General features: G+C 38.8%; 1 protein-coding gene across 4 annotated transcripts in view; it reads right to left on the bottom strand.

Annotated features, from left to right (window-relative positions):
• KCNT2 (potassium sodium-activated channel subfamily T member 2) overlaps window positions 1-26,168 on the bottom strand; it is a 289,822-nt gene that overhangs the window by 126,956 nt on the left and 136,698 nt on the right. For all 4 annotated transcript variants that reach the window (XM_075067853.1, XM_075067855.1, XM_075067854.1 and 1 more), the window contains exons 12-14: window positions 22,004-22,140; window positions 13,989-14,052; window positions 6,296-6,404 (exon numbers count right to left, since the gene is read on the bottom strand). In XM_075067853.1, coding sequence (XP_074923954.1) covers window positions 6,296-6,404; window positions 13,989-14,052; window positions 22,004-22,140 — 310 coding nt within the window. The remainder of the gene's footprint in view (window positions 1-6,295; window positions 6,405-13,988; window positions 14,053-22,003; window positions 22,141-26,168) is intronic.

Below are 26,168 nucleotides of genomic sequence, written 5' to 3'. Positions count from 1 at the left end.
GTTCAACTATTGTTTTCATCCTTAATTGGGATGGCAAATAGACATATAAGAAGAATTCATTGAATGAAACATTCAAAAAGGTCTTAAAAATTGAAACCTCTCATTTTGAGCCATTTCAATATACAACTACATTTCCCTATGGCAGCACTCGGCTTCCTGGAAGTTGTAGTTCACCTGATGCCTCTATTCTCCTCTGTGGGCTAGGATCCCTAGCTGGACTACTACTGCCATGATGCAGCTACAGGTATGCCCCTCACATTTGGTCAGAGTGGAGACTTCATTGTTACAGGAGACGTAGTCCAGCCAAGCAGCCTGGCCCATGGGCAATGGGCATCAAGCATCCAGACTGTAATTCCTATGACACAATGTGTCACCGTAGAAAAATACAGTTTAATGTTGAACTCACTCAAAACAAAACATTTTATGTTGGTCCAACAAACCAAAATATTTCCATTTAGTCAAATCAACCTGAAATGAAATCTCCTCTTTTGGCTTTTCTGGCAGAAAATGTAAACATTTTGGCAAAAAAAGAATTTTCCATTTTGCAAAATAATTTGATGTTTCTGAATTTTTTATTCCACATCAGACTGAAAATAAGACCATCTGAATCTTTTTTGAGAGAGAGAGACCCACTCCAGTGGTTAGGGCACTCACTTGCAAAGTGGGAGACCTAGCTTTGTTTTTCCTGATTCTGAGCAGGGACTTGACCCTGGGTCCCCAACATCCCAGGATGAGTGCCAGACTACGCAGTCTGTATCCAGAATTATTTATACAAGCCAGTGAGACCGAGAAAGGGTTCCCACATTCCAGGTACATTCGCCAACCACTAGTTTACTGGCTGTTTTGGGCTCTCTCTCTGGCTTTGATCATAAATTCTATCCTGGACTAGATAAAACTTTTTGACAAATGACCATTTCCCAAATTGGACAAAAATGTCCTGACAAACTCTAGTGGCAGCCCATTGCTATGAGATATACCAGCTCTAATGTTCTTGAAAGACAATATGCACTCAAAACACTGCTATGTGGGTCTAGCATCAGGTGTATGAGAATAATGTCCTAGATCTAGCACGGTGGTCTCAAACACACAGAACAGCCCATGAGGTTATTGTCTGCGGCCAGCAAACTCCTCGCCCCCCCCCCCGCCCGCTCTCCCCCAGCATTTACCTAGAGCGACTCCGGCCCGACGCACACCAGGGGCAGGACAGGCTCCCTCCCTGCCTGCCCTGCCCCCGCGCTGCTCCGGGAAGTGGATGGAACCTGGGGAACAAGAGGCACAGGTGGTGTGTGTGTTGATGTTGCTTCAGGCACAGCCCCCAGCACCTCCCATTTGCCACAGTTCCCCATTCCCGGCCAATGGTAGATACTGGGGGCTGTGCCTGAAGCAACAGCAACACACACACCCCTGTGCCCCTGCTCCCTCACATTTCAGCTGCTTCCCGGAGCAGCATAGGGGCAGGGCAGGCAGACAGGGAGCCTGCCCTGCCCCCAGTGCGCGTCAGGCTAGACCCCACCCCCTGAACCCCTGCTGCAGTCTAGACCCCACCCCCGAACTTCTGCCCTGAGCCCCTTGTCGCACCCTGAACCCTGACCTCCTGCTACACCCGTCCTGCATCCCAATCCACTTCCCTGAGCCCCCTGCCACACCTTGTCCCCCTGCCCTGAGCCCCCTGTTGCACCTCGCACCCCTCCTGAACCCAACCCCCTTCCCTGAGCCACCTGCCCTGAACCACCTGCCACACCCCTCCTGCACTCCATCCCCCTGTTCTGACCCCCCGCCACACCCCTTCTGCACCCCAAAATCCAGCCCTGACCTCTGCCACACCCCTCATCCCTTCTGTACCCTACACCCCAACTCCCTGCCCTGAGCCCCTGCTACACCCCTCCTGCACCCCTTGGGGATAGAGAGGAGGCGGAGTTGAGATGGGGATTTCAGGGAAGGGGTTACAACAGGGGCAAGGAAGGGGTGGAAGAGGTGGGCGGGCCGAGGGTGGTACGGGGGAGGTGTCAGTAATGCGGCCCTCAGGCCAATGTACTAGTCCTCATGTGGCCCTCATGGTCATTTGAGTTTGAGACCCCTGGTCTAGCACAACTTCTGAGGAAACTTTTGTAAGTTTTGCAAGTGAAAGTTACCCACACCAGACCTGCAGTCAAGCATCCATTCACAAAGTGAATAATTGCCTTCCTGCTACAGAGCTTCAGCTGCTCATTTTTATATTATATTTGATAGATTAATCATCACATGCACTCCATATCAATTTCAGTGAGCTTGGATTCTGTTCCTTCCCAATAAGCCACTGCAGCTTTAACATAAGACTTGGCCAATCCAAGGTAATTCAACATTGCATTTTGTATAGAGAATGATAAAATGCTTCGTTAGGCTGTATCTCTGGTAATTGGAATGGTGATTATAAAATTCTTAATAGGTAAAGGAGATTCATGCACTACTAAAAAAGTGGATGCAAGTTAAACACAAAAGCAGAAACGTTCAATTTACTGCACCCCTGAGACAGAGGTATTGATGCTTTTCTGTCATGGATACATCTCACTTTCTTTTCAGATTTGAACTTAAATGCAGGATCAATTGGGTGCATTAAAGGTAGTGGCCTGGTATAGCACAGTCTATGTCTGAGGGAGAAAGAAAAATGGATCTTCTAGTTTATTATTACTGCAGGAGGGGCAGGGATTCACTTGGGAAATTAACAAACAGTATTTCAGAAGAGGATACATAAAGGGTCAAGAGCAATGAAATAGAAAACCTTTCAATTACTGCATCTACATATTTTGCCTGCCCATGGATGCTAAAAACTCTGTTACATATGCAGCTGTTAGATTCATTATAAGTATAGGGCCCTACAAATTCATATGAGTGGGCAGACCCTTATACTGGGTAGGTCTCCTTTGAAGCCAAAATATGGAGTAGTATTCTCCTTCTTTTGCCATCAATAATTAATAATCTAAGCAATAATGGAGAGTGATTTTTCAGTATTTTTGGAGTTTGCAAAAAAATTGAAGCAATAACTAATCCTCGGTATGAAGTATTTTATATAGTACTTTGTTTTCTTTCCTAAAGGTCAGAAACTGATTTATGTAAGTCATGTATTCTATGCTCATATGTAAAATCGTTACTGAAGATTTCAGGCACAGCAAAATTGCATAATATTGGTTCAGTAAACTTCCAAAAGAAAGGAGTCATCATTTAAAGGAAGAAATATGGTACAATATCAGGCCAGATCAAATTTGAAAGAAGGTTTTTGCAATAAGGTAATATTGGAACTGCCCTATATCAAGATTAGAAAAGTGTGTAGCAAAAAAGTTGAGTATGTTCAGAAGGATAGTTTTGTTTTTTTTCTAGAGAAGTTCATTAGAACTGCTTGTGGCCCTATAGCCATACCCACTCCTACTCATCTCTCAGAGCTAAGTAGGATTGGTCTGCATTAGAGAGTAGAGGCCACTAAGGTATATGTAGGAGCCAAAGGCAGTTTCTGCTGATTCCATTGCTGCTGCACTTCTTTGAATCACGCTGACCCAGGAAGCTGTTCCAGGGCACTTTATTGCTGAAGTAGTTGTCACTGGAATGAGACATAAAGCCAAGGGTCTGACCATTTGTTGTAAATAATGATCCCATGGTTGTGGGTGGTGATGTCAGGTTGGTGACCTGGCCACATTCAAAGTAATATAATTATGTTGTGATTACACTACTGAACTTAAATTCTCCGATAGAATGACACTGTATCCTGTATTTCTAAACTGTCATGCAATGTGGCTATGTGGAATTAGAGTTGCTGTGTTTCACACAAGAGATGGGCATGTGTTGTCAATGGATAAGTGCATAATTCATAAATGTTCCTGAGATAAAAGGCACTGCATAAATTTAAAATTATATAGCACTGCTTTCTGTATGGTAAATATTAGAGAGAGGCTTAAGTGGTTCAGAAAAGATTTGCTCCTTCTGCCTAGTGCAGGGCCTACAAAATATAACTTATTGCATGTCATTTTAAGTTCAGACACTAGCAGCACAACAGGCATTTGGGTTCTAAGATGATTGTATGGCCCAAATTATCAGTATGGGATTTAGCCTAAATAGGAGTTGTGGAGTCTCTGAAGTGTCTGTTCTGCAAGCTCACCCTTTTGAGTCATTAGTCATAAGTTGCCATGTACACAGCACATATGGAAAAGCAGACATATCCTAGAGGAAATACCATCAGAAACAAGTTACCCAACTGAAGTTACAATATAAAAAAAGAACAGATGATAATCTCATTGTTTTCTTGTCATCATGAGTAAGCCTTATTACCTGTGTTATAGTCTCATAGTTATAGCTTAATCTTATATATTTTATGGCCTTGGAGTGTTGTTTATGACTTTCCCTTCTTTCCAGTATAGAGCAAAATTCAGGAACTTTTTTTGTTAATAGAACTTTAACTAGTGCCCTTAAATAGTTTTTTATTGGTTTTTTTTTCTGCATCTAGAGTTGTGTATTTGGTGAAATTTGTTTTTTCATCAGATTTCTAGAATGATGAAATAGAATAATTTTCTCCCATAGCGCTTTTGTGCATTTTGCATGAAACAGCAGTCTTTTCAGATCTCAAAATACTGATATTTTCTTAAAGGAAATTAAACTTTCATGTCACCATGGAGAGGGAAGGGAGAGCTTTATTTTTGCTTTAAATTTACACACAAAGTTTTGCAACATAGGCAAGTGTTTTTTCCTGCACCATAAGGGAACTTTCAACATGATAAAGGCATCTATATATACTGCTAGAGAAGCAGTTTACAATGATTATATATATATATATCCTCTGTAATGGTTTTGTTTGCTCTCTCTCTCTCTCTCTCTCTCGATATCATGCTGTCCTTGGGAGCCCAAAAAATCTTCCTGTGTTATAGGTGAAACCATGTTATATTGAACTTGCTTTGATCCACCGGAGTGCGCAGCCCTGCCCCCACCCCCCCGGAGCACTGCTTTACCGCGTTATATTCAAATTTGTGTTGTATCGGGTGGCGTTATATCGAGGTAGCGGTGAATATACGTACACATACATACGTTTAAGGAAACTGTGGTATTTCCTTAAAGCAGTTAAATGGGACACAATTAACATGAAGTTGGGTAAGCTGCATTCATCAGAGTTAGGGTGACCAGATGTCCCATTTTTGGGACTTTTTCTTATATCGGAGCCTATTACCCTCTTTCCCCTCCCCCTCTCCTGTCCTGTTTTTTCACAGTTGCTATCTGGTCACCCTAAGCAGAGTGAAAGTTGTGAAGACTACAGGAAGTACATATATGAACTGGAAAAAATAGCACTTTTTTGTCTCTCATTCAGAAAAAGAGCAGCACCCTAGTTTTCTCAAGGTGTTTTTATTAATGCTTCAGATTAATAATAGGACACTATAGACCGCATATTAATATGCACCTTGATGAATTTTATATTTAATATGTCTCGTCTACAATGTTTCTGGCCAAAGAAGCTTGAACAGGACTCTCTTCAGGGGACATTAATGGCATTTCTCAGTTTGCTCAAAGAGACTTGTGAGGTGCAACATCACCTGAAAGATAAGATGTTCTATCAGTGCAGAACACTATCATTTGGCCACATTAGGCTTTGTTCTCATTGTCAGTTTTGACAGAATTTTTCAATTTTTTGAATGGAAAATTCAAAATGAAAAAATTGTTAGAATCATTTCAGAATAAAACAAATTCCTTCATTTCAACATTTTGAAACAATTTAATGTCAATGTATTATTTTCAAAGTAAATGAAATTACACCTCTATTTAGAAAAATCCCATGGGAATATCCAATTTTTTGTAGTCTAAAAATTTTCTGGGAAACTTTTTTTCAGATGGCCCTATTTATAAGTACATCTATAGAAGGTGTTATAAATGGTTAGGAGCCATGGCTATAAGGAAGCTTACAATAGATTAATCGTTTGTTAAAAACATATATTAATCATTTATTAATTTTTTATTAAATATTTACGAATGGAGCCTTAATATAAAATATAACCAATACTATTCTGTTATGTGTCTGAGCCTGAGGCTTTGTATTTACATGTTTCCTTTACATATGGAGAGGGTACAGACCAACCCTTCTAACGGCTTCAGTGTTACCAGTACAGCATGTTGATGTTGAGCAAAGGGCTACATCTCCATACATGGCAGCAAGGGGGAAGCAGATTTCTGTTTGGAATGACTTTGGGTAGGAGCAAGTTATATAATGTTGTACAACGTTTACAGACAAAACAAGCTTCCAGAGAATACAAACAAACTCTTTAAGTCACTGAAATCTGAAGCTTACCTGCAAACTTGATGTGGAATTTATTTTCGGGTTTTAATATTTGTACATATAAAGGACATTTTGGAGCAAAGTCTTTAACTGCCCAGGCTCTTAAAATGGTTTGATGATCCTAGAATAAAATAGGAAATACAATGTGATGACAATGGAATTCAAGTAATCCTTTTGTTAAATCAAACGTAAAAAAAGCCCTCCTAGCTGCTGAGCTATCTGATGGCTCCATTTCAGATAAGTCACTTTCAAATGATATAACACTTGCTGATTATATACATTTATTTATTTTCTAGTGCTATACTGTATGATGGGGTCGTGTACACTGCCAGGTTGCCATTTAGATTTGTACAGAAATCTAATCTATGTAATCATTTATGTGGCCACCATCATTGTAGCATGTGGAAGAAAAAGCCATGACTGAAGATGACAAGCACCGGAAAAATAAATAGATCACTTATAAACATGGAATTTTTTTTAAAAGTCCATATTTATGCTAAATGTTAATGGTCCTTTATAATGTAAGTAAAAGTCCATGCTCATCTGTTTCCTTATACAGAGGTGAGACTCTGCCTGTGGACTGGAGTTTTGAAGGGCATGGAAGAGGGCATGCTGCCTCCATGCCAATTTCTCCTCCCTTAACTAAGCCCTATAGAAGCTATTCCATGTTGCTTGTACAGAGTGGGAAGGGAAGCAGGAAGCAGTCTTACTCCCCCATGTTCTCCTTCCTCTTGCATTGCAAAGCAAGACAGTCCGCAGTCACTTACACAAGTTCTCCCTTGCAACCACAAGTTGTTGACTGGCTACTTTTACTTGATGAATATTGTTCTTTGTTCTTTTATATCTGTGTCCTTCCATTATACTTACTGCATCATACTTAACTCAAAGGAGAAGTGTATACAAATAAAATGTCCTGAAGTGCCATTGTAAGGAATATGATACTAATGATTTTAAAAAGTTATTTAATATAAGGCCCTAGATTTTAAATACATCCAGAGATCCTAGTAGCACTTGATGGTAATTCTGCATTTTTGATTTAACCTGGAAATAGGTAGATTATTCTTTTCACGCACACCCAAGCTTAATGTTGCTGCTTACAATTTTGGAAAATATACCCAAAGGTAAAAATCCCCCATTACCCAGGAAATAATGAAATCCTATTTCTTATTGGGGGTCAGTTTCCAGTAATCTCTGAAAAAAAATCAAATTTAACTCATTTTTTATCAAAGATGTACGTATTGAAACACAGTTTCCTGTCAGTTCTACATCATAGAAAACTAAGAAATGTGGTGGGGTTGGGTTTTTGGTTTGGTTTGTGTGAAACAACTCTGTTTTAGCAACATAATTAGTGTGTGAAAATCATTTAATTTAACTGAATGATCAAGCACTTCATAATACTCCTGTTTCTGAAACCATACCATTTTATTGAGTCCCAGCATTTGAATGAGATAAAAAGGTTTGGAGTTAACCATGTTAAATCCCAAGGTTTATGAGCCACAACAGACCTAATTTGTCACTTTTTTGAGAAATTATAAAAATGTGTAGATATAATGGTAGAGTTTAATTATAGACCAAGAATGCCAGTAAATTTCCAAGACTGTATTATATTTTACATTTTTTAAGAATGAATTGCTCTCAGCAAGAACTCTTTCATTATTGCACATCATAAAATAAGTATTAATAGATTCATATATTCAATTTCATGAACTATTGTTAAATTCAACACATTTAGCCTTAGAAAAACATATCAATTTTCATTTATTTCTGAACAAAAAATAACTGAGAGCAGAGCAGAGGAACCAATTCTGTGGCCAATTCTGTGGCCATGCCTATTTATGAAATTGGTTATAAAATTGGTGCTATTAGAGAATGAAAAGAATGAGTTATTACATTTGCAATGTCATCAGTAAGAAAAGCTTTCAGACTGGATCACAAGGGAAAATCTCTGCCTGAAATAGTGTGTAATTGATATCTTCAGACCACTGCACTGTAATGTCAATTGAGGCAGTACCACATATGCTTTCTGTGAAGTACTAGAATAACATGACAGACATTTTCAGGGAGGTGAGGCAGATTTGTTCATAAATTGTGTTTGTGTTGCGTTAACTCTCAATAAGATGTAAGGAAGACTGAGCTTCAAGAAATTGTTTGTGGAGCTCCCTTTAAAGTCTAGCTTTAATGTGGTCACGGAAGTTCCACCTCAGCTAAGCACTACGCTGTAAGCATTCTTTTAGTTTGCAAAGACATCTAGCAGGCTCAATTCATTCCTTTTCCTATAGTAGGTGACTTTCCATGCTCTCACTGTTTTGTCTCATTAATGAAATGATGCTCTAATGACAGTACAGAGGTTCACCTTGAAAAATATTTATAAACTTACTTGTGCAATACATTCAAGTATTCATTATAAGATCACCTCTGTGCAAATGCATTAACTCAACCTGCCCTCATGGCACACATTGCTCTTGTTCTTGTTACACACATATGATTTGTGTCATTCAATTTGTTACCAACATGGGGAAAATCCAAATGCAACTTAGGTAGAGTCTAAAGGGGGCTAAGCTGGGGTAGTATATGCCCCAAGGAGCCTGCTTTAACTAACACATTTTTAAACCCTCTTGTTAGTGCCTTTTAAACCCTCCTGTTACTGCATTTGCTGCGCATCTATTTTTAAATAAATGAGTGATACCTACTAATACGCAGTATATCAAAGTCACAAGTGTTGTGTAAGGAGATATTGTCTGGTTAGTGAGTATAAATCTAAGGTGGTTTAATGTACCTACTGAGGGAGTTAAAAGAGGGTGTAAATTACACCAACCTGGACTCTTGCAATCTCATCTGTGAACTTCTACATGCTTTGTATAGCCACATATTTTTTGTACTAATACTTGACTGTAGAAAAGATTTGTACAATTTAAAAAATAAATACAGAAAAATCTCAATTTTACAGTTGTTCAGAACAAAATTGTTTATAATTTGTTTTTACCTGACATCTGTTATAGTCGTGGTATCTAACATAATGAGTTAACAATTCAGTGACTGTCAGAAACCTGAAGAGTCTGTTTAGTAATTGTCACAGAGGGCAATCTGCTGCCACAGGGAAAAGAGTTAGACTCCAAAAGGTGCTCTTCTCCATGTCACTTCTTGGCCTGAACAAAGAGCATTCTTTACCAGAGAAGAGAGACGATAACTAAAAGGAGGTCTGGAAAGTTGAGAAATGCCTGCCCGCATGATAGGAAGCTCCCACTTCTGCTAGGGAGTAAGAAAAATGGCTTGTGGCCCCATTGAAGTCACCTGTTATCTTGCTGCTCCCCTCCTAAACTCTCCATGGATCAGGCCCAACACAAATCCTGAGTCTGCAATCCATGGACCTATTGAAGTAGCAGGCAATGGCAGCCTCTTGCCAGCCAACAACAGTCATAACAAATGAGTAGAATCACTGACTAGTCAGAGCCAACACAAGCATTGAGCTGAGGGGAGAGGAACCACTTTGGTCTGAGTTATGATGTGCATTTTGGTCAGGTGGCTGAAATGGGCACTTACGTTTTGTAGAGATGTCCAGTTTCTATACTTAAAATATTTGTATGCTCTTGAATGGATCTTTGACTATTGTGCAGGTGGAAAATTAGAGGCATAAGAGTAGCTAAGCTATGGCATTTCTATCAGTCCAGTGCCCTACTCAAGTGTTGCAGTTTAAAATCAGTTTTGTCTATAAGATAAAGTGTCAAGGTGCACTCTGAAACCAAACCAGCTTAGCCATTCTTAAACCGTGAACTTATTGATGATGAAACAGGGAACTGGCTTTGGTAGGTTCAAGCTTTCTCAAATTCAACCATAAAATATATCCTTTTTTGAGTTTTAAATTCCATTTTGATAGCTGAGATTCAGCTGCCTAATTTCTGTTCTCATATCCCCTCTGCATGTTTTATCCCTCACCCTCCCTCTTGTCCATCCTTCAACCAAAGTTGTTCTGGTTTCCATAAAGGTAGGAAGGGCAAAGAAGTGTGCATGGAGGGGTTGGGAGTGGAAAAACTAAATCTTAGTGTATTTGAGGAGAAAAGAGAGAGAGAGACTCTGTGGGCCATGCCCTTCATATAGACATTTACACCCATGCAAAACTGCTACCAGATCAGAATGGTGATCACAATTTGCAGTCACAAATATCTACAAAAGTTGCAGGTCAGTATAGAATCGGGCCCACAGTCTACAATGGAAGAAAAATGCTGCCCTTCATAAGTGAGCATTGGTCAAGAAAACTTTCTCTGATGGGGTGGGAAGAATAAAGGCAAGACTGCCATTGGGACAGAGTCATAGTTACTGAGTAGAACAGCCCAGTTTAAGGGCAGGAATTGAACTCAAGAGCAGGGCAATTCTATTGAAGAGCTATCTGAGTGCAGGACTAAGCAATACACATAGTGAGTACTCTACCACCAAAATGGGGAAGCGTTAGTATAAGCAGTGCCGCCACGACAAGGCCCTTCCCCTTAGGCACTGGTTATAGGGAGAAAAAAGTCTTTATAGCAATATGTAAAAAAATCAAGGTAACAGGAAAGGGGAGCACAACTGATTCCCCTTTATCAGTGTGAAGGGAGACACTACATTGCCATTAGCCACCAGTGTTAGCAGTGACCCAGCCCATATTCCAACAAGGCATTCAGATCCCTGATAGCAAAAGGTAAGAGGAACATTTCTTCAATAGTATTTGTCTTTTTGAATGCTGGCTGCTCTGAATATATTTGTAAATCTGTGTTGTCAGCATCTCTTCTGAGAGTGGCATAGCTAGTACTGTAAGCACAGAATGGAGACTGTAGTAGAAAGTCTACTTGGAGGGGTTCCAGCACTCCAGGATGCCTCTGCAGCCCCAAAGTGGCCAGTGCTGGCTGGAATGGATAAAGGACTACATGCCCAGCATGTTCCCCTAGACAGCCTCCTATGGAGTTCTGAATATAGTCTAAAGCTGTCCTTTCCTGGTAGAAATGTTGGGGAAGATAACATTTACACTGCTTTTCCTTCATCGGGGTGAATATCTCCTGTAGTGTAGCTGCCCATACCATTGCAGAAAGGTGCAAGTTGCAACCTCCTGCACAAGCAGGGGTGAATCAAACCCTCTATTTGCAAAGTTATTATTCTGGATCAGGTGGTTAAATTTAGGTTGTTTTGGTTACTAGTAGGTTTTGGATTGCTATCAGTTGAAGGTACCATTAACAATTCAACAAGTATGAATTTACCCAAGTGCTTGTAGTAACAATAGCATCTGCGTGGACTTAGAAGAGGAGATGCCACAATATCTCAATCACTGCAGCATGGCAAATTCTGAGTACCTGCTCTAGTTGAAGCATACTATTTGATTGACCTTCCAGTACCTTTTGCTGCTGTGTTCTCAAGATTTTGTAACGTATTATGAAGGCCCTTTTTGGAGGTATCAAATGTTAGATGATGACATCAGTTTTGGGAATGTCTTGGTAGGCGCCTAAGTGCAGATGCTCATATTTTTCACTGATGTCAATTCAGTCATGTCCATTTATACCAGCTGAGCATCTGGCCCTTTGCTTTCCTTTGAATTAACATAACTTTTTAAGCATATTCAAACACCTTCTAAGGTGTCTTAGTACAAATGAACAATTGCCCCACTAAAATCTGCTGCTAAGGGAGCATATATTCCATTCCAGGGGATCATCTTTTCTTCTTCTGACCTACAGTTTTATTGGTTCCTTTATCTTTCCTTCCCTGGTGCTGCTGCTCTGTCCCTGATAACATTGCCTGAAAAGTGACATGTTTAAGGTGAGGAGTAACTGGGATTGGAAGGCTGAGATAATGGTTATGATGATTGGATTAGAGACTTATTTATTTATTGAATATACTCTATAGCTTTATGCAAAACCTTAAAGGTTTCTGTGTTAAACATGAGAACACTTGGAAAATTCATCACCACTTTTTATTGCCTAGAATGAGATCAGTAGCCTGAGAGGTAGATTATACAATATTACAATCTGGGTCAAGTCTAGCTAAATTTCTTAGATTTTTACATCTAACACTTAGTTTATCTAGGCATGTTTCTTTGTTTATACATCTGTATATAAAAATGATTTTGTTAAAAAGGAGGGGAAAAGTTTAATTGAATTTACTGAAAATTATAACCATGTGCACTAGCAAATTACAAAAACTGGCTTGACTTCCTTTGTTAATATGTAAGATTCCTAATTTAACTCCACAAATGCTCAAACCTAAGTGAACCATCCTCTGCAGCCTGAGACCCTCTTGAGCAAAAACTCCTAACTGTATTGTACTTTAGGATGGAGGTGTGTGGGAAGGTAGTAAGATGTGATCATAAAACTTACTTCTGTTAGTGGAGTTTTCAAGTGGGTCTTTCAAAGCAACAGGGCAGGATGCTACTCCAGTGCACTCTAGCTCTTATGGAAATGTTTTTAATTTTATCATAGATTTGTGGGAATCTGGATCTGTTTAAATTATCAGTGATCTCCCTTTGTGGATGTATACTTCCCATTATTAACAATTGTTACCAGACAAATCATAATGAATGATTTATTCAAAGAATCCAGCCTCTTTTACTTGTGAATTGACCACATTTTGTCAAATTCAATAGTTATTAAAAATTAATCACCTGATAATTTATATACATAATTTTTAGTCTGTAGCTGTTTGGAAGCAGTTCACAGTGAGTATCTGATTTTTGAGTGGAAGCATAAGTAATCTGATATGTCTGTTTCCTGACTGGATGAATATAACTCTTAGAAGTGTTTCAGAGGGGTAGCCATGTTAGTCTGGATTTGTAAAAGCAGCAAAGAGTCCTGTGGCACCTTATAGACTAACAGATGTGTTGGAGCATGAGCTTTCATGAGTGAATACATGCATCTGACTAAGTGGGTATTCACCCACAAAAGCTCATGCTCCAATACGTCTGTTAGTCTGTAAGGTGCCAGAAGACTCTTTGCTACTCTTAGAATTGGTTTTCTAGCCCAAACATTGCAAACAGTCCCATTGACTTCAATAAGATATTCTGTACGACTTGAAGCTACTCTGGTGAATAAAAATTTATTGATTTTTTTTGCCTATATAATTATAAAGAATCAGTATATTTCATATTTCTTGCACTTTATATTATCCCTTTAACATAAAAATTTTAAAAAATCACAGCAATGTATTTTGCACTGCACGAAAAATACGTTTTATGTTTACATAGCAAGATTTTTAAACTCTCTAATTTTCTTGAATAAATCTGACCTTAACTCTTGTTTGTACAACTTTGCTTACTGAGAAAACAGTAATTTACATAAAATTGTATGTGAGATGTACTATTAAATCCTGTGTTTATAAATAAGTGCAATCCTGTCTCCATTGAAATCTACTGCCAAGATTTCACCCTGTATATGTAACATGTATGTGTAAATTGGAGAATTATAACATTTATCCCTAGTTTTCTTAGACTCTAATATCTTTGGGGGAGGGGATCCTTTTTGTTCCATGTTTGTGCATGAGGTCCTGCTCCCTAATTGGGACTTCAGTCTGCTGCAATAACACAAATAGCAGTTTACAAAGAATAAGGTCCCCACAAGAATAAGCCCCCCGTCCCTCTCATCCTTATGTCAGACCCAGAAGAGTGGACATCTACTCCTGCACAGAGCTCCATAATAGTAATAACGGTGAAGAGCATACACATGATTCTTCGAAGTATTTCTAAAGAACTTACCGCTGCTGTCCTGTCCACCTCGCACCGGCTACTCAGAATGAAACAGGCCTCAGCATCATCCATCCTAAAAGCAAATGGAGAAAGCAAAAACTATCAAATGTTATATATTTATATTTAAGCCACCATGTCATATGTGACAGCAATCCAAGTGTGCACAAGTCATACAGCATAAATTCTTGCTATGAACTTCTATTTCTAACAGTTAATGATAGCTTTATGCTTAGCAGTATATTGGATCAAAGTTTTAAGTCAGCTATTTTCATGTATTTTCTGAATGTCAGTTGTTTCTGAGTTTGACCACATAGTCGCTCTCGGTAACTATGGTTCTGGTCTTGTGGTACAACTTTCAGTAATACCAAGGACAGTTGTGCCTCAGCAAAAGCTGCAGTTTGGGGCCTAAATTCAAGGTAAAATGCCTTGGGTGTAATGAGTACAACAGGTGATATGTGCAACCAATCTATTCACTCTAAGGGTACAATAATTCAGAATTTTCATTGTTATGTCCCTTTAACCAACACCTCCAGATACACCAGGATACTTTTCCGTACATAACTCAATTTCTTACCGTAGGTATAATGATATGCACTACCAGTAAAAATGTCTGAAAAGTTCATATTGTACTGATAATATTTAGTCCTCTTACAGTGCATTTCCTCCACTTATCTCAAAGCACTTTAAAGAGGAGTGAAAAAATATCTCCATTTTAAAGATGGGAAATCTGAAGCACAGAGAGATTAAGTGATTTGCGTATGGTCACACACTGAATCAATGGCAAAGCTGGGAAATTGAATGCAAGTCTCATGACTCGATCTGCTATATAGTTTTGAGAGGCTAGAAATTTGGAACCTGACTGCTTTTTGAAGAAATTTCTGATTTTCAGATCAATATGATTCATACTAAAACAAAAATGTATTTTTTCAGATGTACAATTTGAAATCAGACTTCCCTTAAATGTACATAAAAAGATCTGTTTTAAAGCCAAAGATAAAAGATCATATATATCTGTTTAAATTTAATAAAAAAATCCACTGTAGAGTATATGATAGATACAGATTTGAACACTACATTATAGGGCAAATTTTGCTTCATATCATGTGTATCCCCATTAATATCCATGGGTTTGACCAAGTGAAATAGAGAAGAATTTGGCATGTGTACCATTTTACAAATCTTACTCAGTCAAACCTTGCTGATGTTAATTATATCAATGCAAAGCAAGGCCTCAGTTCCACACGCACTTATTCACGTGTTTCAATTTTACTAACACAAGTAGTCTTGTCATTTTCCTGGATTTTACAATATGACATTACAGGATGCTTTCAATAGCATTACTCACATACACAAAGTTAAATATATACGTAAGTGTTTGCTGGTCTGGTCCCAAAAGTCTCAGAATTTAAAATCCTAGAACATTCCTAAATATTGTCTATTTAAATATCAGTACAATTTGCATCTTAAACTAGTTACATTTCAAGGGGTTGGTAAATAGTGGATCTTCAGAAGAATAATGATGCGGGTGAGACTATTTTAAATTAATTGCATTGTATTAGAATGTTTCCGTTTCTCATTGCAATGCAGTTACATAATGGCATTATTTTTTTTCTAGGACATCTTAAAATATAACCACATTATATATCTCTTTATTGATGATGAAATGTTAAATAGCAAATGCAATTAGATATTGACATTAGATTAACACAGGATTGCTGTCCATTAAAGACTGCTGTTTAAAGGGCAAAATTCATCCTTGAACCTAGAGCCAGCCCAAAACCTATGCCCTCTTCAAATCCCATTTACCTACTCGAAATAGGAGTTCCAGGGGATTTAAGTACTGTCCTTGTGCTGGCCTCTTGCAAATCAGCTAATTTCATCAAATGTGATAGAGGACATCTACAAATGTTGTGGGGTTTTTTTTTAAATAGAAACCTGGACACATTGTAGTAAAGGATTGTCTGCCCAGGTGAATATATTCATCATGTCCTGTGGAGAACTGACTGAATTATTTGTTATGAACAAATAATCTGGCAAATGTATGAAAATAATCTGACTAGTGTCTGACCGTATTATATGAATGAACAATTTTCAGTTTATGAGCTGTTTGCAAACAATTCAGTATTTGCTACTGGCTATTCCTGGCATATGATAAGTCGCATGGTATTGTTTCTTCTCCATATTCATAGATTTATAGACTCTAGGACCTCCAGAGGTCATCGAGTCCAGTCCCCTGCCCTCATGGCAGGACCAAATACTGTCTAGACCATCCCGGATAGACATTTATCTAATCTACTCTTAAATATCTCCAGAGATGGAGATTCCACAACCTCCCTAGGCAATTTATTCCAGTGTTTAACTACCCTGACAGGCTAGAACTTTTTTCCTAATGGCCAACTAAATCTCCCTTGCTGCAGTTCAAGCCATGCTTCTTGTTCTATCAATTAGAGGCTAGGTGAACAAGTTTTTACCCCTCCTGATGAACCCTTTTAGATACCTGAAAACTGTATCATGTCCACTCTCAGTCTTCTTCTTTCCAAACTAAATAAACCCAATTCTTTCAGCCTTCCTTGTAGTCTGTGCTCAGACCATTAATCATTCTTGTTGCTCTTCTCGGGACCCTCTCCAATTTCTCCACATTTTTCTTGAAATGCGATGCCAGAACTGGACACAATACGCCAGTTTAGGCCTAACCAGTGCAGAATAGAGCGAGAATGACTTCTTGTGTCTTGCTCACAACACACCTTTTACATGCATCCCAAAACACGTTGCTTTTTTGCAACAAGCATACACTGTTTGGTACCATCTGCAAACTTAATAAGCGTACTTTCTATCCAAATATCTAAGTCGTTTGATGAAGATATTGAACAGAGATGGTCCCAAAATAACCCCTGTGGAACCCCACTTGTTATACTTTCAACAGGATTGGGAACCATTAATAACTACTCTCTGAATACGGTTATCCAGCCAGTTATGCACCCACCTTATAGTAGCCCCATCTAAATTGTATTTGCCTAGTTTATCGATAAGAATATCATGCAAGACTGTATCAAATGCCTTACTAAAGTCTAGGTATACCGCATCCACCGCTTCTCCCAAGACTCGTTATTCTATCAAAGAAAGCTATCAGATTGGTTTGACACAATTTGTTCTTTACAAATCCATGCTGGCTATTCCCTATCACCTTACCACCTTCCAAGTATTTGCAGATGACTTGCTCCATTATTTTCCCTGGCACAGAAGTTAAACTAACTGGTCTGTTTCCTGGGTAAATGTGGGTCAATAAAAGTTTGCAGACAGGATAATAATGAAAAGCAATGCTTGCATGAATCAAAGTACTTGCACTTTATAAATGCAGCAATTCCTCAAACATTGTTGTGACTAAAATCACATTTCAGTGAATGTTTTTTAATTTAAAAAAGGCAGATGTGTAACTGAAGAGCAGTGAAGACTATTGAGTGAAGGTGTGTGAGCAGGGTTTCTGTAGTATTCAAGATGTTTCACTTCTAAGGTACATAACTACAAGATTTCATAGGCCATTCACATTTGAATTTCCATGCTGAATACAGAGATTTTTAGAATTATAGGCAGGACTGGTGGCATTGTGTATTATTATTTTTGTCTCATACTTTCCATTACAAAACCTCATTTTCAGTTGCTTACAACTTTGCAAAACATTAGCCACTAGGCTGAAATTTTCCATGCTGGGTGCCCACTTCCAGTGCATTCCCTTCCAGATCCTGTAAGATTACTAAGTCTCACCAGGTCTCTGCTGTCAGCAAATATTTGTGATACCCACTGGCAAAGTGTGTATCTTTCCCTCTCTAGAGCTGCTCTATTTAGAGGATGACAACTTATTATTGCTATCAGTTACTCCATTAGCTTAAATAGCAGAGGACTGTGTGGTGGATCTAAAGGTTCCAAGTCTGCTGATGAACTGTGTGTGTTACTATGATGGCACAGGATGAAATTTCTGAATTCTCAGTTGGCCTTTTTAAAAAAACCTATGATATTACACACACACACACAAACACACACACCAGTGTTACTAAAACATTTTATTAAAGTTGAAAACTCAAGCACTTAAAAGTTAGGAGATGACAGAATTAAAATGGCTTCAAACATAGCCTATTGTGCCAACCAGAACGACCACAGTTGATGGTGTCGCACAAGGCATCATGTAGTGAAGTTTCCATATCTGGCTTACTCCTGTGAATCCATGAATTTATGGGGCAGTTTCATGGGCACCACAGGTAAAGTTAGGTGGTGTACACCTTTGTGCACTGATGGACAGTCTGAGAGCATGGTATACCGGGGTGTTTTTGTCCATGCGAGTAACATGGTGGCAGAGCATGCAATGCTGTTTTTTAATATTATGAGTGTTTTGAAGGGAGGCCAGATCTCTGCCTATGCAACCTTAATTCATCCTCCTGCGCCTATGCATTATGGTACAGTAAAAGTACATAATCATATACTATTTTTCCAGAGGACCCCTACCTTCCTCATTGAACAGGATAGACTTGCTCTGGGGATGAATCAGGGTTGTGTAGTGAAGGAGGCTGTCTATAGAATCCCTGCTTTGTTGATGAAGTTGGAAGTTGTGTACTGAATGAGGGAAGTGATTGAAGAAAATTAAAAAAGGTCTCGTGGTTAAGACAGTTGAATACTGTCCTGCAGAATTTGATTTGATACCTGCCTGTGTCATAGAGTTCCCATATGATTCTGTGCAAGTCATTTTAATAAAAATCTTGGAAGGTGGTCACACTGTGTTCTTAATTTTCTGGGTGCCTAATTTGAGATCCTGGGGGCTAATTTGCAGAAGTTCTGAGCACTCATAACTGCAACTGCAATGGGTGCCATGCTTGAATATTTAAAATTCTATATAATTCTAAGAATTCTGAAAAATCAGAATCTAGGCAACTCAAATTGGGCACCCAAAATTAGTGACTACTTTTGACCTTAATCTCTCTCTTCCTCAGCTCCCCACTTGTACAATTGAGATACTACCAGCGCCTCACAAAACATGGGTTTTTGTGAAGCTAGATTAATGTTTGTGAAGCACTTACATAATATAGTGATGAATACCACAAAAAAGCCCATGAGGAAATAAATAATTCTGTCTTGAGAGCAGGGTTTGAATTTTCAATAGATAAGACATGGGACCATTCAGACAACAGAATATGGGATAATTGCTCATAATTTACCACTGTCCATTCTGTACACTGAATAAAACAGGCGTCCCAGGGAAATAATGGTATGTAATCATGTAATTAAAGACTGTATCATCTTGCATATGCAGGAGGAGACTGGATTATGGTTGAAAAGGCAAACTTAATTTTAGCATTCCCTTACATTTGAGTTCTTGACTTTCTAACCTTAATTTCTTTTAACATAGTTTTTGTGTATTATGTATATAAATTTTGATAATGAGACAACCAGATTTTATTTTTATAATAGGAAATAAACAACTACCTAATATTTTATTTACTAGAGAAATTTACGAAGCATCTGTTCTTTTTCAGTACCTTGTTTTTCATAAAAAGAACTGAAATATAGCAACCTCTTAGTTACTGGGTTATATTTCATACTAAATGTTCTATTAAATTCCCACCATGCTGTTTCCCTCAGGACATGTTAAAAAAAAATCTTTAGGTACATTCAGTTACATGTTCCGCAGAAAAAAGTACAATTCTACAGTTGACTAGCTTCAGGTTATTAAGGTTATTCTAGGCTAAATGCATATGATTATGCTCAGAGAACAGCATTTTGATTCTTTTTCACCTCTTAAGATGTAGAACAAATGCTAACTAAATCCCACTAGAGAATCTTTTCTCAAGATCAGTGGGAAAGAAAAAAGGGCAACTTTTTTATATCATCTTTTTTTGGGGAGGAAGGGAGCACAATCTCCTCTCTGAACAGACCTTTTATTTTTCTTCTTTTGAACATCCAATATTAGCTCTTTATCAGAGATAGAAATTTGAGAAGACATTCCTCTTAAGACTCCGAAGAAATGTGATGTCTGGACTATAATCGTCTATTAAATTCAGATCAAGTTTCAACTTAAAATAAAAAAAAAAGAGGTAATTTGTTTCTAGGGTGGTATTATCAACCAGTTTGCAAATGCTTACATGGGTTAGGTTTAATAACAAAGCATGAACATTCCATAAATAGGAAGAAATGGAGATGGGATGCAATGAATACTCAATAGACACTCATCTATACTATGAGTCTTGATGTTTTGTTTGATTCGTGTGTGTGTGGGGGGGTCAGTTAACACTTCCTGGATGGGAAGAATAGCTGCATAGGTCTTGCTATAGAAGCTTGTTGTAAGGAAGGTGTTGGAGGAGGGCACGGAGGCATAGCAGACTCATGTAAAAGGGCACGCCTTCCACTTCCTATCTTCCTCTGCACATACAGACTACTTGGAGACTCTCTGCTTGTAAACACCACATGTGGTTTATTTACAATGTTCCCCTGGCACTTGACAGCATTGTGCAGAACTTTATATATAACAGCAGCTTCTTAGACCAAGGACAGGAGAGGAAGGAGATCTCTCCCTCAAAAGTCGCTCTTGGGACTTCTCTTGCCATCTCTCCTCCGTGTCATTTCTTTCCTACGCCTTTTCTACTTTCTGAGCTAATGGATTAATTAGCCTTGTAGCTCTCTCCAGATCATCCCCAATCTATCAGTTACGCACAATTATCATAGTCAGATTTACTCCTATGCAACTAACTGGTGATAAAGTGATCAGAGTGCTGGTACAGCTGCTGTTGCCCAACACTCTGTCACAACTAGGTAAAATGAGTTGCTTACAGTTGAATGAGGTTAACAATGAGAATGAGTACAGCATGTGAAGGGGAATATTTGCTTTTGCTTCCTTTCTTTTTACTTCAGTTGGTCCAGATAATCACCACTGAATCTTATCATCACTCATGCGAATTCTGAAACCACTTATCAGCTTGCCAGTATCCAGTGTTGTATGATGGGGTATAAAAACACCACACAAGACATAAAGGGGTTAAAAAGCAGCTATAGGCTCAGACAGCCCTGCCTTGCCACACCAGGCTTGAGGAGGAGGCTTAAAGGAGAAGCGTAGACCAGAGGGCTCCATCCCAGGAAGATGGACAGACTTTTCATTTTTAGCTCTCAAACAGGAGCCCAGTCAAGGGCCACACTCCTTTAAGTTTCCTGTCAAGACGGGGCAGTAATACAGATGGCTAAAGGACCCTTGAGGGATCGTGTGGCTCTTCATTTCTATTAGTTTAGCTTTTTTTTTCCTTTGTCATGTTGGGAACTGGGACCAGGGGCTTGATTCCACAGTAGATCTCTGCTAATAATGCAAGTCCCTTGAGGAGACGGTGGGCTGACTGAGGAAGTAGTCCAGGGAAGAAGCAAGAGTTCTGATAATACAGAACTTAACCACATGCTTCAGTGTCCCTGGGCTAGAACTCTAAGTAGGGAGAAGGACTGAATTCCCCTAAGCATCACTGATCCCAGAGGCAAGGAGCTAGAAATGTTATTGGGCCTGGACCTGGGCCACTGATGCAAGGGAAAGGAACTACTGAGTTAAACTCTGGTTTATCCCAAAATGAGTGAGACTAAATGTGTCCTGGCCAGAAGGTCAAGCCCAAGATGAAAGGGACAGCTAGTGGACCTGGACAGCTGGTTGGCAAGGCTTATGGAGAGAGAACACCCAGCCACAAGTTGGTGCATCAACTGGTGAGTCATTTTGCCATGAAAAGCAATTATTTGATTTATTTCTGAATTGTTTTAATGCTACTTTTAAAATGAAGACAGAAGAGACAAGTGACAAAAAGATTGGTCCAATAAAGTAGAGTTAGATTACAAGTGGCTTTAAAAAAAAATTAGGAACAAAGCTGAATTATGCCAAAGATTTACTCTTGTTACCCTTCTAAAATGCACAAACTTCTTTTCTAATCTGGGTCATGTTGTTTGTAAACCTTATTTAAGAAGTATGAGTTGAAACAAATAAATGAAAAATAAATATATTAGTTTTTGCCTACTTAGCTCTCAACAGGTCCTGATCTTTCAGTACTGAGCCTTGCAGATAGATAACTCTTTGAGACCACATTGGAATTTGCAACACTCTTCTCACTTGAGCATCCATCTCAGTAGGACACAAAATAACCACATAATAGTCCTGTCAAAAATATAAAAGAGAGTAGAAAAGGCATTTGGATTATTTACTGTTACCTTCTGTTGTCACTGTAGTATTGGTTAATAGAGAATCTGAAGATGAAAAAGTACCTGTAATAACTTTTAAAATTGTTTCTTGGATAAACTATTTGAACATTGAACATTTCAGATTCTATAATAAAACTGGAGCTTTAAAAATTGTCTCAACATTTTTTTCATAAACAATTCAGATTCCCATCCTGTTTATAGCTGGTAAATTTATTAGGTGAAACAAGGAAATATTATGGATGTTTTCCTCAGATTAAGGGTCAAGTCCAGTTTCCTTTTCCAATATGGTTCTGATGGTTGGAATGAAGTTGAGGAATTCAGGATATCTTCCCTTCTCCCAATGAAACTGTGCAGGAAGAGTAGTGAATTGGATCCAGCATTGCTGCCCACATAAGGAATCACTTATTGCATAAGTGTCCTTTGTAGGATTCTTCCACCACTGAGATGACGGAATCTCCGGAATCTGTGGTAGGAGGATTTTGCTCCCCTTCTCCTCAGGGTATCATCTCAGCTCCTGGCCTGTTACTCCGGCTATGTGCTAAAATTTGTGTCTATGTGTATTAAATATACACTGTACACACATTTATGAATTGAATGTGGGTCTCCCATATGCTCTAACCGCTGGGCTAAAAGTTATAAGGTTGGCCCCACAACCTCCTTCTGTTCTGCTGCTACCAGATTTTGAATGGGATCTGATCTGCTAGGCAGCCTCTGAGGGTGCATATCACAATCTGGCCCCTTCACATGACGTAGGCAGCTGAATGCTTATTTTCCCCCAGGTCATGGATGGCTCTGCAGCTTAAGTGGGAGATGTAAATGGAGGCATCAATGTACATGCCCAGAAGCAGGAACTTAGATGAAGGGGTAACATTTACCCTTAGGTGTCGAGTGAGTTTAGAAAGCCTTCTGAATCTCAAATTTCAGTGGAGCCAAAACTGGGTCTTAGGTGCCTAAGCCTGGATCTTCAGTGACTACATCTGGAGTAAATGTTCCTAAGACTCTTTGTGGACCTGGGCCTACATGTGAAACACATAATCCTCCTCTGTGTTGTTGAGGAGGATAAAAGTCTTGGAGAAGGAGATCAACCTACAGCAAAAAGAAATGAACCTATAGTTGGGACCCTATTTCCAGATGACTTCATGCTGTCCTCTTGTACAGAGAATACATTTCTAGGTGAGGGGACCCCTGTTGTTAGGAAGAGACAGGTAATATTAATGTAGGATTTGATTATTAGAAATATAGATAGTTGGGTTTGTGATGACTGGGAAAACCACATGGTGAATTGCCTTCTGGATACGAATGTTACAGACCTCTTAAGACAGGTGGACAGACTAATGGGTAGTGCTGAGGAGGAGCTGGTGGTCATGATACATGTAGGTACCAATGACACAGGGAAAGGTAGGAGAGAGGTCCTGTAGGCTAATTTAGCTTGCTAGGTAAGAGGTTCAAGTCCAGGACCTCCACGGTGGCATTCTCTAAAAGGCAGGCAGAACTGCAGAGTATCAATACATGAATGACATGATGGAGGAGGGATTTAGGTTTATTAGGAACTGGGGAAACTTTTGGGAAAGGAAGAGCCTATACACTAAGGATGGGCTCCACCAAAAACAAAACAGAATTGGATTGCTGAGAGGTAAAATTAAAAATATCATAGAGGACTTTTTAAACTAAGGGCTGGGGGAAAGCAGATGCAGAGGAGCACATGCTTTGGACAGTCACATCCTTCAGGGGAGGATTTTTTTAAAAGTGATACTCTATATCCTAGTAAAAAGGAGAGGCTAGAAGTTGATAAAGTACGGGTAGGAACTGAAGAAACAGTCAAAAAAGAGTCCTATTCAATTATATCACATGAAGGCAGACAACTAAATATTGACAAATTCTGTAAGTATTTGTATACAAATGCTAAAAGTCTAAAAACTAAGATGGGTAAACTTGAGTGGCTGGTATTAAATGAGCATATAGATATAATAAGCATAACGGAAATTTGGTGGAACAATGATAATCAATCGGAACTGAATAGATCACAACCATGTGGGAGTGACACTGTGAAAGAAGGCATAGTCATATATGGTAAAAACAAACAAACAGTACCATAGAATCTCTATGGATAGAAATTCCATGCTTGAATAATAATAGTATAGCAGTAGGAATATATTATTGAGTACTTGACCAGGGAGATGACTGTTAAATGCTTATGGAGATTAGATAAGCAACAAAGGCAGAAAAAGCGATAACAATAGGGGATTTCAGCTATCCCCATATCGAATAGGAACATGTCACTTCATGACGGAATGCAGAGATAAAATGTATAGACATTATTAAAGACTGCTTCTTGGAGTAGATAGTTCTAGAACCCACAAGAGGAGAGGCAATTCTTAATTTAGTCCTAAGTGATGCACAGGATCTGGTTCAAGAGGTGAATCTAGCTGAACCTCTCAGTAATAGCAATCATAATGTAATTAAAGTTAACATCCTTGCGGGGGGGGGGGGGGGAATATACCAAAGAAACTCACCACAGTAGCATTGAACTTCAAAAAGGGAAACAATACAAATATGAGGAAGCTAATTAAGCAAAAAAAGGAACAGTCACAAAAGTGAAATGCCTGCAAGCTGCATGGAAATTTTTAAAAACATCACGCTAGAGCATAAAACTATATGTATACCCCAAATAATAATAATAAAAAAGACCAAAAAATGCTGCCCTGGCTAAACAACACAGTAAAAGAGATTTTTAGAGACAAAAAAATAAATCCTTTAAAAATTGGAAGCCAAATACTACTAAGGAAAATAGAAAGGAGCATTCATTTTGCCAAGCCAAGTGTAAAAGTATAATTAAGCAGGCCCAAAAAAGAATTTGAAGAGCAACTAGTAAAAGACAGAAATGAACAGCAATAATTTTTGTAGTACATCAAAAGCAGGAAGTCTGCCAAAAAATCAGTGGGGCCACTGGATGGTTCAGGTGCTGAAGAAGCACTTAAGGAAGGCCAAGCCATTGCAGAGAAGCGAAATGAATTCTTTGCATTGGTTTTTGCTGCAGAGGATGAGAGGGAGATTTCCACACCCGAGCCATTCTTTTTTGGTAACAAATATGAGGAACTGTTCCACACTGAGGTCTCAATACAGAAGGTTTTGGAACAAACTGATACATTTAACAGTAATAAATCACCAGGACCAGATAGTATACATCTAAGAGTTCTAAAAGAACTCGTATATGAAATTTGCAGAACTTCTGTCTATAGTATGTAACCTATCACTTAAATCAGCCTCTGTACCAGATGACTGGTGGATAACTAATATGAAGCCAATTTTTTAGAAAAGGCTCCAGAGGCAATCTGGGAAATTACAGGCTGGTAAACCTAATTTCAGTAGCAGGCAAATGGATTGAAACTATAGTCAAAAATAGAATTATCAGATGCCTAGATGAACACGATTTGTTGGAGAAGAGTCAACATGGCTTTTTTTTTGAAGGGAAATTGTGCTTCACCTAGCTATTAGAATCCTTTGAGGAGGTCAACAAGCATGTGGACTAGGGTGATCTAGTGGATATAGTGCACTTCGATTTTCAGAAAGCCTTTGATGGGGTCCCTCACCAAAGGCTCTTAAGCAAAGTAAGCAGTCATGGAATGAGGGAAGGCCCTCTCACGGATTAAAAGATAGGAAACAAAGGGTAGAAATAATGGTCAGTTTTCATAGTGGAGATTGGTAAATAGCAAGGTCCCCCAAGGATCTGTATGGGGATCTGTGCTGTTGAACATATGCATAAATGATCTGGGAAAAGGGATAAGCAGTGGCTAAGTTGGCAGATGATACAAAATTACTCAATATAGTTAAGCCCAAAGCTGACTACAAAGAGTGACAGGAATCTCACAAAGCTGGATGAGTGGGCAAGAAAATGGCAGATGAATTTCAATATTGATAAGTGCAAAGTAATGCACATTGGAAAACATAATGCCAACTACACATCATGATGATTTGGTCTTATTA

Source organism: Chelonoidis abingdonii, chromosome 7, assembly GCF_003597395.2.
Source record: "Chelonoidis abingdonii isolate Lonesome George chromosome 7, CheloAbing_2.0, whole genome shotgun sequence".
Classification (NCBI taxonomy): domain Eukaryota; kingdom Metazoa; phylum Chordata; order Testudines; family Testudinidae; genus Chelonoidis; species Chelonoidis abingdonii.
The sequence above is the reverse complement of the archived record's forward strand: the minus strand, read 5'-3'. Positions and strand labels throughout refer to the sequence as shown.